This window comes from Nannobrachium achirus, assembly GCF_963921795.1.
Source record: "Nannobrachium achirus genome assembly, chromosome: 22".
Lineage (NCBI taxonomy): Eukaryota > Metazoa > Chordata > Actinopteri > Myctophiformes > Myctophidae > Nannobrachium > Nannobrachium achirus.
In genome coordinates, this window is record NC_137829.1 from 35,430,720 (window position 1) to 35,447,738 (window position 17,019).

General features: G+C 41.1%; 1 protein-coding gene across 2 annotated transcripts in view; it reads right to left on the reverse strand.

Moving 5' to 3' along the window:
• The window catches only part of LOC308307282 (high affinity cGMP-specific 3',5'-cyclic phosphodiesterase 9A-like), a 58,481-nt gene that overhangs the window by 5,376 nt on the left and 36,086 nt on the right, over window positions 1–17,019 (reverse strand). The window contains exons 8-15 of one of the 2 annotated variants that reach the window (XM_080752466.1): window positions 12,069–12,135; window positions 9,232–9,306; window positions 7,681–7,767; window positions 5,387–5,491; window positions 4,378–4,460; window positions 3,978–4,134; window positions 1,961–2,074; window positions 1,495–1,599 (exon numbers count right to left, since the gene is read on the reverse strand). In XM_080752466.1, coding sequence (XP_080608592.1) covers window positions 1,495–1,599; window positions 1,961–2,074; window positions 3,978–4,134; window positions 4,378–4,460; window positions 5,387–5,491; window positions 7,681–7,767; window positions 9,232–9,306; window positions 12,069–12,135 — 793 coding nt within the window. Of the gene's footprint in view, window positions 1–1,494; window positions 1,600–1,960; window positions 2,075–3,977; window positions 4,135–4,377; window positions 4,461–5,386; window positions 5,492–7,680; window positions 7,768–9,231; window positions 9,307–9,488; window positions 9,564–12,068; window positions 12,136–17,019 lie in introns of both variants that reach the window. The other variant, XM_080752465.1, reaches the window with a different exon arrangement.

A 17,019-nucleotide genomic window follows, 5' to 3' on the forward strand; every position in this document is an offset into this window, starting at 1 on the left:
TTGTAAATATTGTTGAACATAAATATGTTCATGCTGGATGTGTGAGGTACTCACCAGGGTTAGGGTTCGATGTTGCCATAAAATAAAAGGTTGACATCGCTTTTCTGACTTTTTGTCTTCCTGACCTTTTAGACCAGGTAAAAACACAGTGAATTCACAGTGCATAGTTCTATCAAAATGTAAGGCAATTTCCACCTTCTGAGTCATTTCATACTTTTTCACTTTGCCCCCTTGAAACTAGACGATGGTACAATATTTTTTTCACTTTCTTTGCATAAAATGAAAGTATGCATGCTATTCTTTCTGTCAAGGGTACTTGTGTTCCGTTACCATTTACCAATTTGTTGCTATGGCTTCCTAAAGTTTTTTTTCTTTGAACTCAAATATCTCAGAATCTAGATTTCTGAGGTTATTGACTGGTTTGCGCAGTGTGCACTCTCGAGCACCTATCTCCAAAACCGCTCACCGAAATCACTCCAAATCTTTTTTAGTAAAAAAAAAAATCCTCTTTTACCAAATCTCCCATTTTTGTTCCGATATTCACATCGCATCATTTTCAATTTATTCTCTGGAATGGGGGCAGAAATGAATGGGCCTTGATGGTGGCATTGGCCGGGGGAGGGGGGTGGGGGGGTCTGGCAGTCAAAGTGTTAAGAGCTGGCCCTGAATGACCATAACAGGTCTGTAACTCTGAGAATGTTCAAATGAAACCAAATGGACCCGTAGGAGTTATGGGGGTCCTTGCAAATAAAACGTTTGAGTAGCACTAGTACTAGTCGGACTCCTAATGTGCCATATTGTCGTAGTAAGTGTGTACAAAACACATAAAACGTATCCAGACTTCCTATGATATGTTATAAGTTGGGTTTATCCTTATTTAATTTACTTTATGAGCATGATGTTTGCTAAAGCACTCTAAACGCCAAAGAGCAGCAGGATGATTGTACTATTTATTATTACCAATGTTTCATTGGGTGGAGTGCTTTCCTCCAATATAAAAACGTACAGTCAGACCCTCTTCTAAACAGCTTGCCTCTCACAGAGCCACTGTAATCATTTCATGAAAGAGGCGGCTACTACTCGATACTGGTAAATGAAAACAAAGCCTATCCCTACCTACCCCTGACCTTTCATTTCGCATTGTGTTTTACGGCTGTTTTTCCGATGATATCTTCTGCATAGTACTGTATGTTCTATCTGTATGTCATTCAATGTTATATGAGTTTTAAAAAAAGGATCTAAATTGAAACAAGCCATAGGCTTTTTTTGGGTGTATCCTTCTACATCCAAAAAACAGTGAACTGTACTGTCATGAAATCTTTTTAGTTGACTTTGTACCAGTGAACTGTACTGTCATGAAACTATACCCATTTCCTGTGCAAACCTCTAATAAATAAAAGTCTTCAGTCGATCAATCAAAAGGAAGGCTGTGAAAGTACATGTTAAGAGGATATCTCCTTTTGTACTGCATGCAGTTAGCTGGCTCTGCCTCACCTGCATAAAGTACTCTTCGAGCAGGCAGTCCACCCAGGGCTCAGCCACCTCCATGGGTCTCACCTCGTTGGAGATGTCACAGCACTTGATCAACACCATCTTCAGCTGCAAGAGTCCATCACATTGACACAAGAGACAGCTGTCATGGAAACATGTATGACTAAGAGAATATCCTTCAAGAAAGGATACTTCAATGTGACGTTTTACTACATACAGTAAATAAAAATAAACTATGTCTTTCTTTTGAATTTTATCTTTATTTAGTTTTTCAGTATTTCATCAGTAACATGTTCCTTGGAAATGGTTTTTGATTGTTTTTGTTTGGGCTGTCTCTGGCTGCTTTGTTATTGGTTGCTTGTTAATTTCACTCATGAAGCTTATTCTACCTTTGCACATATTTTGAGTCACTGTAGGAAATGATTTCATGGACTGGACGAAGAAGTGAATGATAGCGTTCTGTTCTTACACAGGTCACATGCTCTTCGTCTGCGTAGTCAAAGTTCTCCACTTTCTGCCTGAAGGATTCCAGGATCTCTCCATGGCGTGCCATGTCTGTGGCCAGGATCAGTGTGATGGTTCCCTGCAACAGAACATATTATTACCACAATGACACTGAACCTGCCTGTCATTTTGACCAGAGAGGGGCGAAAATACCAATACAAATTACAAATACTGGGCCAAAGATTAGCTAAAGGCCAATTAGCACAATACAAATAGAAATACTGGTCTGAGAAATGTATTTGAGATACAATTACTTTTCGTGTATTTTGAAAAATACATGTTATTAAAGATGCAATTCATAAATTTATTGCCAAATCCTATATTAAAATTGGCCATCACTAAGACTCAGACAACCATATACAAACCCAATACGGCCATATTTCTTTTTAAAAACACTACCCATCATATCCCACAGGGGAACACGTTAAGTGAAGCTGTCTGTGACACATTGCAGATAGCTGGAGTAGTACCTGGGACCTCCAGAGTCCTAGGCTCATTAACCATTCAGCTACTGTATGGCCAACCCTCCATTTATTAGGCCTTCCCTATCCTCAAAATATCTGCATCGGCCACTGAAAAACCATAATAGGTTGACCACTAATACTGTCACCAGGATACTGACCAGGATGCTAGGTCAGCCCTGGCCTGTAAATCATGTTATACAACACTTCATGATTTTCTCTCCTTATCAGCGCTAATATCAGTCTTTTCGGATCCATTCGGGCAGTGGCGTGAGTTCAGAAAAAGCTAAGGTATGGCAACATGACTGGTGTCTTGCACGCGCGCCCTCGTGCGCGTGCAAGACACCAGTCATGTTGCCATACCTTAGCAACAGGCAAAAGTGAAAAGTACATTTTATTATTTCCCCCTGTAGCCAAGGCATGGCAGCTGCCATAGCTTGCCATACCCAATTGACGCCTCTGCATTCGGGTATTACACATGATGTTAAACAGACCAAGGACCTGAGGTGATAAGAGTCTGAACCGACCCGGACCTGAAGAAACTACATGGTCCTCGGGTACTGACGGGTATCTTGGGTTCGGGTGGACTCGTGAAGGGTAGACACTAAGGCTGGGTGATATTAGGAAAACCTTCGATATTCGATAACGTTGTTGAATACCTCGATATCCATATTACTCACGATATTAGTAAAAACAATCGCATTATATAGTTTTTCTGCTTTAGGTCCACTGCCTGTCTAACCTAGATAATGAATAGCATATCCATGCATGCACACTGCACACTGCACATAGAATAAATAAATTAAATTTCACTTTCCAACAATACTACAATTTTATTGAAAAAATCAATTTGGCATATGCTACGTGCATGTGTCTGTTAATTAATTTGACACATACACCAAATATCTCATTTCAAGCCGCCTTCGTCGATATGTATACCTTGCCTGTTGATACTCGATAATGATACATTTTCGATATATTGCCAAGCCTTAGTGGACACCTCTACCCCACTCACACAAACTAGGACATTCACGAATAGTGATTTTTAGTATTCGAATTATTCGACCTCAAAGTATTCGAATAGTAGAATATTCGACAGGACTGGCCAAACTGGCAAATATTAAGTAAGCAAGAGGCAGACATTGCGAAAATAGCCGATCTACATGCTCACAACGCCTCGCGTTGTGAGCATGTAGATCTGCTATTTTCACAATATTTATCTGCGGAACCGAGTGCTTGTCAGGGTGGGGGGTCCCCAGTTCATATATGTTTATTTTGGGGGTCTCAGCCTAAAAAGGTTTGAGAACCCCTGGTAAAGAGCATTAACAAATTCATCCACCAGGGGCATTGACAACTCATTCTTATGACTTCCTATCTAGCCAAGCTTTATAAACTATATATTAAAAAAAAAAAAAAAAAAAAGCGAATATTCGACTTCGTGAACAACGTTGAATAGTGACTTTGATATTCGAATATTTGGTAAATGCCCTAACACAAACACACATGGAGTCCCAGGCCCACCTGGCGTATCTGTTTGAAAGCCTCCGAGTCAAAGTTGGAGAAGATGTTGCAGTCGGGCTGGGAGAAGATCTGGAAGGCCACGGCACAGTGATGGTTCTCCAAGGGGGAGATGTCATTGTAGCGGACCGCCAGTTCCGTCCGGGCGTTGACCTGGTACCTGCAGGGCGGGTGTGGAGGGGTCGGCAATGACAGGAAAACATTGAGAACGAGGTAAATATCGCAATCACATTGACGCGATAACAATTACAATATATCATCATATTGAACTATTCACATGTAAGCCCAGGCAACTGTGGTGTTGTGGTGTGTGTGTGTGTGTGTGTGTGTGTGTGTGTGTGTGTGTGTGTGTGTGTGTGTGTGTGTGTGTGTGTGTGTGTGTGTGTGTGTGTGTGTGTCGTACGTGTTGTTGTAGCCAGGGTGATCCAGGTCATGGCAAACAGCAGCAGTCATCAGAATCAGAATATCCACCTGAGTGAACTTTTCCTGAAAGACAAACACGCACGCACACGCGCGCGCACACACACACACACACACACACACACACACACACACACACACACACACACACACACACACACACACACATTAACGGAAGTCATTAGCACACTGTGTGTGCAGTTGATTAAGTATGTGTGTGTGTGTGTGTGTGTGTGTGTGTGTGTGTGTGTGTGTGTGTGTGTGTGTGTGTGTGTGTGTGTGTGTGTGTGTGTGTGTGTGTGTGTGTGTCTTCATTAGTACATCATTGGTGTGTGAGCCGCGAGTCTCCTAATCACCTATTATACCCCACCATAATTAAACCTTACGCACATGGTTGTCCCTGGCAACAGAGGGGAGGGGGGGGAGAAGATAGTCATTGTCCCTGACAACGAGGAAAATAAAATGGAGCAGAACCACTCTGTGTCTTCAATCAGACATGGTAGCCAACACGTCATGCTTCCTCATTAGAGAGAAAGTGATGCATTGTGAATGGATGCAATCTAAAGGTCAAGAGTCTCTCGCCATGAACTGAGATGTAATCAGCTATCAAGGTCCTGATGTAGTAAAAAAATGTAAGAAAAGCAGTTGGCGATTCTGTCAGGGAGGTGGCTTTTGAAAGATTTGTTGTTATATTCTGGAGTACGAAATTATAGGAGACGTAATCATTTGGTAATTTCTAAGCCTGAGAATTGTACTAGTATAGTAGTAGCAATTTTGACTAAAAAAGTCAAAATTCTATGGGATTATGAATGTGAAAAAAACTTCATGACCCAGCGGGGGTTGTTTTTTAGTAGTACTAACACCTGACAAATATTTCAAGTGTCTGCATGTCATGCAGCGGCGGTTGAGCTTAGCTTAATACAAATATATTCACTGTGGTTCATTGTGATTTGTGTTTAAAAGTACAGTGCTTTTGTGCTGTGCTGTGTTACCTGCAGACTGCAGAGACAGATCATACTGTACATCATCTGGGCGACACAGAAACAATGACGGAAGTTATGGAAGGGGTTGTTCCTGTAGTTGTCATGGATACAGAGCTACAGTGAGTGAGAGAGAGAGAGAGAGAGAGAGAGAGAGAGAGAGAGAGAGAGAGAGAGAGAGAGAGAGAGAGAGAGAGAGAGAGAGAACAACAGTTATTTGGCCTTGTGGTCTTACTGTACATTTTGTTAGGAGAATCTCACAGGGAAAACATTTTTTTTTCTTGAATGTTTGTTTATGTGTTTATTGGGCATTAATTGCATTCAGCTGTAGGTCCAAAACAACACAGTGAAATGCAGCGTTAATTCACCTCTGAGAGTGTAAAAACACTCAGAAGTATCAAGACAAGAGATTAACGCAAAACTGTGTTAGTCAGTCATATCTGGTGGTTTCCCAGGAATGAACTTTATATAATGACTCTTCAAAATATCAAAGTCTGACATCACTGCCACTAGGGGCCGCTATCCCTCTGGGTTACAGACCAATTCTCTGTTTACAAACATTAACAGATCACTGGTTTCAGTTCATTGCGACCGTCAGGTCGCATTTACTACCAAAACCTCCACCGGCTGTCTGTCAGTCAGTCAGTCTGTCTGTCTGTCTGTCCGTCATGTCACACTTTTCCCCAACTCATATCTCCGCCACCGTTGCCCCAAGACATGCCAAACTTTGCACACACACTCCTTGCCTGCCAATCCACAACCTCCACCTCTCACGTCATACGGGCAGCCATAGTTACACCTGGAATGTTGAATCTCCATATATGGAGATAACCTACGCATCACACAAAGTCTGACCTCACCAGCCCATACTTGGGCATGGACGACTTATATCTCCATATACTGAGATGGCCATATATGGAGATACGATGACATCACAGAGTCCACAGCTGATGATGTGGCGTGATGTCATACAATACACAAACAAGCCCTATATAAAGGGGCAATTCTCACCAGGGAAGAGAGCATTCCCCACTAGCTGAGTATCTTAAGATGGTTGGATGTGATGATAAGCTATAAGCTTAGTTGATCCTGGCGATAAGGTCTGAGTCGAGGAATGCTCTCTTCCCTGGTGAGAATTGCCCCTTTATATAGGGCTTGTTTGTGTATTGTATGACATCACGCCACATCATCAGCTGTGGACTCTGTGATGTCGTCGTATCTCCATATATGGCCATCTCCGTATATGGAGATATAAGTCGTCCATGCCCAAGTATGGGCTGGTGAGGTCAGACTTTGTGTGATGCGTAGGTTATCTCCATATATGGAGATTCAACATTCCAGGTGTAACTATGGCTGCCCGTATGACGTGAGAGGTGGAGGTTGTGATATTTGTGGAGATAATCTCCCGATTAGGGAGTCTTACTGGTTAACCTCCTTGTGTGTTGGCTAGTGAGGTGCACCCATGGGTGCGCCCTTATCGAGACATATCGAGAGTAGCGGACGACGGATATTAGCTCACATGGCGTCACCAATGCAACCGTTCTGAGCCTGGAGGTCTGCCCGCGCGACACCGTCGCAGGACGGAGCACAAATTAGGCTTCATGGACTGCAGCTGGGCGAGCAGTAGACGCTCTGGTAGCGCTGTAATGAGGAGCGCTCCCTCTGTTCTTCATGAAGGTGAATGGAGGTGGGGTTTGAAGGGCAACTGTTTTGAATCGCTATTATTGTTTACAATCAACAGAAACTAAGGATTACATATTTCAAGAGTGAGAAATCACAGTAAAATTTCGAAACATTCTTCCTCTACACTGGGAGAAAAACTGCATCTGAAAGTTTGATGGAATGCTTTTTTAAACGTGACCGCTATCCATTGTATCCTATGGGCAGCGAGGTTCATTTGGTGCATCTAGGACCTAGGTTCTTATCAGTGTGACATGGACCAGACATGCTTATATAGCATTGTGGCATATAAAAACTGTGTTCCAAAAATGAACAAACGAGTCAGACAAAAATAAATACAATTTCCCCTGAACAAAGTTTTTATCAAATGTAACTCAATATCATAAACGACACAGAGTCACATACCTGACAGAATCGGCGGGCTGATTTGAGTCTCTTATCAGTTCTTATATGACACGATCTAAGATGACACTATGGAATTTCCACTAGAAAAAAGCTTGTAGATCTGCTATTTTCACTATAGTTTGTGTCCTGGGAAAACGTCAAATTTCTCTTTTGGGTCACGAGCTAAAAAGATTGCGAACCACTGCCCTATTTGCACCAGATGTGGGATCCTCATTCCTTACCAGCCATCTTTTCAGTGTGATGGGATTGATGTTGAAGTCTTTGACCAGGCCCAGGTCATGGTACATGTGCTCCAGGCAGCTCAGCATCTGGAAGCATGCAGGGAGAGAATGATGTAAACCGGGGGTCTTCAACAAGGGGTCCGGGACCCCTAGGGGGTCCTCAGAGTTACTACAGGGGGGCCTCCAAATCTTTGTGTGATAGAATCTTTTTTCTCCCTTTTTTATATTAACCACTTGAACCCTAGTGTCCTTATTCTGAGAACTTTAGCCAAAAATGTAGATCGGCTATTTTCGACAAAGAGGTTTGGTAGAAGGGAAAAAGAGCAGACAAAGTACAGAGTGAAAGGTCAAGTTTATTATAGACGGTTCAAGTGGTTAAATATCTGAAAACACAAATTGACATGAATCCAAAATACACTGATGATTGTGCCGTCAAACGATGAAACTATATCTATGGGTTGTGGGGGTCCCTGCTTCATCTCTCTCTCGACTAAGGGGTCCTTGGCCTGAAAACGTAGGAGACCCCTGATGTAAACTCAGCATATATCTGTCCAGCAGCACGTTGAGTAAAGAGTTCTTAATTTATACCAAACATAGCTGATCAAGGGGGTAGACAGTAGATTGTCTATTTCCGGTGCACGGCACCAGCTGACAAACGGAGTGCAGTAGAAATCAGTGCCAAGTGAAGCCTTTTACTTGTACCGCTCAATATCTGTGGGCTATAAACGTGCTATCATTTCATCAACCAAGGACTCAAGTTATCAGTATGGGTGCAATGGTGAACGAGTGCTCTTCCAGAAACACTTCAAGGTCAACTCCTGTTTACTTACTGTCAAGGTTAAATAAGTCTGAAAAGTAATTTATTTAAATTTCTTGCTATCGATTTCTGTCACAGTTTTCAGTTAGTAACTTAATTTGAGTGGGAGTCCTAATTAAGGCTACATTTAGGCCTAGATGTACATGTTAAGATTTGTGGTGACTTGGCTCCCCTCGCCTTAATAAGAAAGTATACTTCTAAAGGATTTATGTGGTCTTATATATATATAAGAAATGTAACTCTTCTTCAATAATATTTAAGTCAAGTAACAAAACATTTACTTGAGTAGGATATTCTATTTCCAACCATGGTAGACCTATTTGGTATTAGTTATGTATTCATTATTCCATCATTTGAACACATTACGTATGTACTGAAGGTCGACATCCATTCCAAACTGGTTAGGTTTCGGAACACAGAATTGTCTTCATTCCTCCGTAACATTTCAGGTAGTATTCTTCATCCTATAATGCAGTGGTCCTCAGCATGAGGTCTTCGGGCATTATTGATAGTTAGGAACTAAAGGAAGCCTTGCCTTGCCGACAAAACCGGGGGTCCTTTATTCCATCACTCATACAGGTTCACACTAGGTCCTGTCTACATGGTTTTATAGTCCCTGTCGAAGCAACAACGCGACCATCGTGTCTTTCAAGCGAGAGTCGATATCGACCGACAGACAGTCTACGGAAGGCACGATCAATAGATCAATCGATCAATTGGATCTATCGTCTCACCTCGTTGGGTTCCCATTGCCACGCATCGAACGTAGGCTGTCTGAGAGCTTCCACTGTCTCCTTAGACAGATGGTACTACACACACACACACACACACACACACAGACATACAGACATACGCATATGCAGAAATGACAGACAGACAGGCAGACAGACAGACAGACAGAAAGGTTCATGGGTAGGGGAGGGAGGAAGAGAGAGAGAGAGACAGAGAGAGAGACATAAGGTTTCATATCAGTCCAGTGTTTGGGTCTTACCTCGTTGACCTCCCATAGCCAGACTTCAAAGGTGGGTTTTTTGAGGGCCTCTATGGTCTGCTTTGACAGCATGTACTGCAGGCAACAGAGCTCTCAGTTAACACTGGCCCACCTCCGCCTGGCTTAGGGGGGCCTTGCCTTCACACAGTGTCTCCACCAGTGGTGGGAAAAGTACTATGTTTTACTTAAAGGGGGCCTGTCACCTAAAGGGTTACTGTCACTTTAAGAATCATCTTAAAAAACAAGTTAACATTTTTATGATGTCATTGTGGGGATTATAAACCAATCAAATTAATTGTCTGTATAGCCTGACTCTTACTGGGCTGGTATTGGTCAGCTGTTGTTGGGGGGGGCGAGGGGCAGATTACACTGTGACATGAGCTTCAGACTGTTTCAGACCGTTTTCAGAGAAGCTCATGTCACAATGTAATCTGCCCCTCAACCCCTTTAGGTGACAGTACCCCTTTAAGTAAAAGTATCAATATTGCAATGAAGAAAAACTTAATTACAAGTAAAAGTCCCAGAATTCAAAATGTGCTTGAGTAAAAAGTACAAAAGTATTGGCATCAAAAGGTACTTAAAAAGTACCAATTAAAAGTACTCATTGTGCAGAATGTCCCATTTCAAGTTTTCAAATGTGTAAAAAAAAAAAAATCTTTTGAAAATAGCAGATCTACAATTTCACAATGCGCATTGTGAGCATATTTTCAAATGGCCGAAATGTATAGGCCTTGGATTGAAGTGGTTAATGTATGTTTTGTAATAATAATCAATCTACAATGTAGTGGAAAAAAGTACAATATTTGGATCCGATATGTAGTGGAGTAAAAGTAAAAGTACTGGAAACTGAAAATACTCAAGTAAAGAACAAATACCTTAGAATTGTACTTAAGTACAGTACTTAGGTACTGTAAATGTACTTAGTTACTTTACACCACTGGTTTCTACATGCACAAACACACCTCGGCATACAAGTCTTAAACAATTGTTAAAAGAGTGCATTGTAAGGGACCCCTGATCTGGTTTTAAATTAGTCAGGGGCTTTTGCAGAGGATATTCAATTTGTCTGATCTCATCTCAATCTCTAGTTCTAATCTTTGCTGGCTGCTGCAGTGTAGGATCTAGAATTAATACGTTATGATTAGAATTAGAATTATTGAATGCTTTAACCAGTGAAAAATAGCAGATATACAAGCTCACAGCGCGGCACCGAGTGCCGCGCTGCGAGCTTGTAGATCTGCTATTTTTGAAAAAGTCATAAAAACGTTTGCAAATCTTTGAATATATGTATTTTCAAAGCGAACGTTTGTAACTCAAATTTTGCTTCTGGGTGGTCCCTGGAACTAAATATGTTGAATGGGGGTCCGTGGCCAAATAAATATAATTTTGGGGGTCCTTCACATGAAAAGGTTTGAGAACCACTGACATAGTAGTCTCTCAAGAACAGACCAACTGAGCTCCAGTTAAGTGAAAAGGACCTTTTCTTTGACGATGGCTGGCCTTTTGGTGTAGGGACAAAGCAGGGGGTCAGCAAGGTGACAGACAGACATGGGTCCAGAGACCGCGATCTTACAAATTACAACATCTCTGCTATCTAGGAGGAACCAACCAGCATTTGTGATATCAATAATAAATGGCAACAATAACCTCATCAACAATAAATGGCGCACAGCACGGACTTTGGAAGTCTACTGGTACAGTACACCTGACTGCAGGCTTACCAGAAAAAACACACTAAGGGGCCGTAGACACTGCAAGACCTTTTGCTCCAATTTAGCTGTCGGTGACCCTTTTTGGCGCTCGCCGACAAACCCCTGAACTGTGTGAAAGGCACTGAGAAAAGATCTGGCCGCGATAATAGCGCTCGGCGATGCCTTCCCGAGCGTTTCTAGATATCTAGCAGATTTTATATTTGGCTCGATTTGCACGAAAGACACTGTAGTGTGAAATACTTTAACGATCCGATTGCACCCTGACCACTTCAACATCTTGCAGTGTGTTCCTGCCTTAAGGCAGAGGGACAGTGACGAATAATTATAATATAATATAATATAGTTCCCTTTAGTTATTTGGGGGGATTTTTCACTGTACATTTGTACTATAAATCATTTTGTCCTTATTTTGGGGGGCAAACCGACCTTCTGATCTAACTACAGTCAGGGGCGTCACAAGGGGGGGAAAAGTGGGACTGAGTTACTAGGGCCCAAGGTGGAGGGGCCTTAATCATTTTATACTTTGAAAAATAGCAGATATACAAGCTCACAGCGTGGCACAGAGTGCCGCGCTGTGAACTTGTAGATCTGCTATTTTTGAAAAGTCGTGAAAAAATGTGCAAATCTTTGAATAAATGTATTTCTTAAGCGAGAAATTTGGCTTCTGGGGGGTCCCAGGAACTAAATATTTGAGATGGGGGTCCGTTGCCAAATACATATAATTTTGGGGGTCCTTCACATGAAAAGGTTTGAGCACCACTGACATAGAAATATAGGGATTTGAAAGACACAAATTTCGCAGCGTGGCACTCGGTGCCGCGCAGCGTGCTTGTAGATCTGCTATTTTTCCATAGTTAAAGCACCTTACCTTGGGGTAGGATGGCACGTCTCTACGAGGAGTCAGCTTCTTATTGTCATCAGGAAAGCAACTGCCACTGTAGGACGAGAACAAGAGATAAAACAACCGTCATATACACTTCAACACAAAAATGCATATCAATCAGGCAAGTGGACATAATCACATGTTATTACCCGGCTTGTTTGAATGCTTGATTCTGATTGGTCAGTTGCTGAAATCAGCGGTCTGTTATTTCTGGATAACAGACCGCTCCGCTCTATAACAGACCGCTGCCTAATCAAAGACTCAGAGCACCTGCTGCAGTCAAGCCGCGCTGCATGAATTTAGTGCCGTATCCAACATGTCAGCCATGTAAACAACCACACAGCGACATTTAGAACTAAACGTTGATCTCAAGAATGTTTTTAATAATATTTTAAGCGAGAAATAGACAACGTAGTATCAGAAAATGGATTCTATCTAATCAGCACTTCCTTGTTTTCCAAGGCGACCATGTCGCGCTGGGAGGACGCCCAGCGCAACACTTGTGGAACACTTCCAGCCGTCTGTAAACAAGGAAATACTTTGTTTTGTTTTTAGTTTTGAGTCAAATTATTAATTTTATTTAGTAGCCGGGTAATAAGCGGGATAAATACTGTCTCCTTGGGGGTTGTCCATATATAACATCCCTTCGAACTGATAGTGAGTTATCAGTCCGTCGGGATGTTATACCGTATATGGACAACCCACGCGGAGCCAGTATTTATCCCTTACATAATGCATAACGACTTGGTGAATATGAATCCCAATAATGGTCTGTGTCACGTCTAATCCCCTACCTCAAACCTCTCTTTCCTGCGTCTCTCCACCGTACTAATGATAAGGGATACAGGCTTTTTAAAACTAATATTAGTTCTGCTGTAATAGGGGGTGTAATCTGTTCCTAACACACAGGCACTAATCTCTACTGATCCAGGCCCCATGAGGGAGAATTACAACTCTAATGAGAAGAACATCAAGACAGACCTCTGATCATTATTAACAATAACATTGTTAAAATAAATCCCATGTGTCTTGCTCATTTTCCACACCCTCGCCATTAAATCCTCGTGATTCTAGAACCAGGAATATTGTTGCAATACAGTAGATCGGCCATTTTTGAGATTTCATGAAATTTGTGCAAGTCTTTATATATTTATTTAATATTTCAAATCCTTTTAAGGTTTTTTGAAAAACCTATGTCAAAGCTTTCAATGTGAAGGACCACCAAAATGATATGTATTTGGCCACGGAACCCCATCTCAAAATATTTAGTGCCAGGGACCCTCCAAAGCAAAATTTGAGTTACAAAGATTTAGAAAGATATATTCAAAGACTTGCAAAAAAAAAATCACTATTTTTCAAAAAATAGCAGATCTACAAGCTCTTGTATATCTGCTATTTTTCAATAGCTAAAGTATAAAATAATCAAGGCCCCTCCCTACAGTGATTGTGGTTCTTGTAGCTCTTGTGTGCGATGTTGTGTGTGCAACCTGGTTGTCAACATTAATTAAAAATGTGAAAATGGCAAATGGAAAGATGTGGGTAGATATTAGATCAGGTGTAATAGCATACTATTAGTATTATATTAACTATAACAAGGCGACCTAGAGATGTGAATAGTTTTAGCCCAGTGTGACTAATTTTAATAGTTTCTCACTCGCTCTAATGAAACATTATGATTGGTATAAAATACAAATAAATCATAATAATAAATAAATAAAACACAATATAATGGCACTGACACGCAGACATGCTATTATGCTGTTAAAAGGGTGTTATTGGCAGTGGTGTGAAGTAACTAAGTAAATTTACTTAAAGGTGTATTCAGTGATAATGAAAGTGGCCGGGGGTCATCTTGTCCCTTACTGGCCTTAAAGCGTGGAAATATTTATTTTTTTATAGATTTTTTACACCATTATAATGTTCTAGTTTTGATCATTAGACCCAATCACTGAATATCGGTAGGCCTACGTCTCCAGCTTCAGGATATGTATGATACTGATTTACTACGAGACTGTGGCATTTTATGAGTTCAGTAGTTTACAATCTAGGCATTTAGCAGACGTTCTTAATTCAGAGCAACTGTGGTTCTCAAAACCTTTATTTTGACCATCATAACTAAACATCATAACATAACTACGGCCATACTCTTCCCTGATTGGTCGAGGACTGGCTGGCTACCTCTGAAAAACGAATCTAGCTATGCTCGTAACACGGGCCATGGTGGAAGTCCTTATATGGTCAGCACACATTCTAGTGAGGAGAATGAATGGAAAATGTACCAATTATATTTTTATTTGAATGAAATACAATCACTGAATATACCTTTAAGTACTGTACTTAAGTACAATATTGAGTTATTTGTACTTAACTTGAATATTTCCAATTTCCAATACTTTTACTTCTACTCCACTACATCTCAGAGGCAAAGATTGTACTTTTACTCCACTACAATTATTTGAAAACTTTAGTTTCTAGTTACTTTGCAGATATCTAACATATAACTAGAAATACTGTTCCTTCGAAACAGTGTGGGCTCGGTTCCAACCCAACAAATAGGATACTTTAAGGTACTGTAAGGTACAGTACCTTACAGTATTGTACTGTACCTTACTATACTGTACTGCACCTTACTGTACTGTACTGTACTGTACTGTACTGTACTGTAACTTACTGTACTTTACTGTACTCTACTGTACTGTACTTTACTGTATTCTACTGTAACTTACTGTACTTTACTGTACTCTACTGTACCTTACTGTACTGTACTCTACTGTACCTTACTGTACTGTACTGTACCTTACTGTACTATACTATACTGTACTCTACTGTACTGTACCTTACTGTACTGTACTCTACTGTACCTTACTATACTGTACTTTACTGTACTCTACTGTACTTTACTGTACTCCACTGTACCTTACTGTACTTTATTCTACTTTACTGTACTTTATTGTACTTTACTGTACTCTACTGTACCTTACTGTACTGTATTGTACTTTACTGTACCTTACTGTACTGTACTCTACTGTACCTTTCTGTACTGTACCTTTCTGTACCTTACTGTACTTTACTGTACTCTACTGAACCTTACTGTACTTTTACTGTACTCTACTGAACCTTACTGTACTGTACATATTATATGTGTTCTAGATCTACATTTTTGATTCTGTGTTTGGGAACCAGCAACTGTCAAATGGACTCCAACTGTAGTGGAGTATATTGAGTGCATATACTGTAGGCTAACAATCCCAGATCACATATGTCCTCCACTATGTCTATAACCAAGGCGTTCTTCTATGTGGCCACTCCAGACTGAGGAGTGGAGCATGGCTTTTATTGTGTTTGTGGATCTGACTTGGAAATGCATTGGTTTTGATATCTCCCTGACAACCAACAACAACCACTAATATGGCTGACTGTCCCTGCGGGCTCTAGGATATATGGCTATGGGATTTACATCCCATCGCCCGGACTTGATTCTTGATCACAGCTGTGTAATCAGTAGAGTGGAGAGGGACATTTATTTATAGTTTTAACTATAACTATAGTTTTATACATCACACAGCTTAGACATTTGGATCAAATCAGAGAGCAGACCTGTGTGAACGCAATGATATAGATAGCATATCTGAAGTGTGAACACTGCAGCCACAGCGCCTTAACATAAACATGGGTCTATTATCCTTCTCTCCACTCTGGGGACCCATTGGAAATGCATTGGGTGCTTAAAGTTAAACATTTTTATTTTTTTATAATTAAACTACAAAACATTTCAAAAAGAAAAATACACGCACACTTGTCCTCAGTAAGCTGAACACATAAAAATTTGAATGGTGTTGAAAGGTGTAAGCGTTTAGGAGATGAAGCGCGCCAAAGTTTTAGGATACTGACTAGTATAGAAATAAATAATGAAGATAACATACGTGTGCTCGCCTTTAGGCGAGCCCACAATTAGAGAGAGAGGTCAGTCAGTCACAAAATGCATTATCTATTCACTCGCTTCAGCGACTGATCTCAAATTTAACATGGCATTGGTCATTAGCATTATACACACCGTGACGGAGCCCGAATTTCATTTTTCCCAAATTCTAGCGATTTCTTAGCGTTTCTTCACTCTATAGCTCTACAGCCTGTTGTCAGGGTTACGGTCCGTTCCTCCAGGCCATGGGATCTGTAGCCCCGGGCCCACACACACCTCTCTCACAGTTAGGAATGTTGCAGTGTCTCTCTCTCTCTCTCTCTCTCTCTCTCTCTCTCTCTCTCTCTCTCTCTCTCTCTCTCTCTCTCTCTCTCTCTCTCTCTCTGCATGGGTCACGCATGCAACGGGTGATGTGTGTCTCATCTTCCAACGGGTATAGAAAACTTATGTGGAGCAAATACATCCTCATACTTCTATTCACCTAATTTTGCTGTTAAATTATTTGTATCCATCATAAATATACACTCCTCCATGGGCTGCTCCTTACATTATGATGCTCCCACATATTCTCACGCACGCACCATGCAGTTACAGTTACTTTCCCCAAAACCCACACTCTGCACATATTTTGCAGCACATATATTCGAACGGGTAAGGTCTAGTAAATTATAATATTATAAAACATACACAAACCACTTTAGCCCTATTTTATACCTAGGCTGTTTGAAAATAGCCGATCTACAAGCTCACAACGCGTCGCAATGCGACACGTTGTGAGCTTGTAGATTTGCTATTTTCAAACATTTACATTACGCCTTCGACTCACCCGATTGGACAGAGGGGGGAAACCAGAATCTGCGTGGAGAATTTATTTGCTCCAGCATAAACGCAATGTCTGCGTGGCATGCATATATCCTCCACTGACATGAAACACGCCCCCTTCTCATTGAAATGCATTGGCGGAATTCCACTCTCATATGTATTTTGGTGTGTGGGCACCCTAACTGATACTTTTAC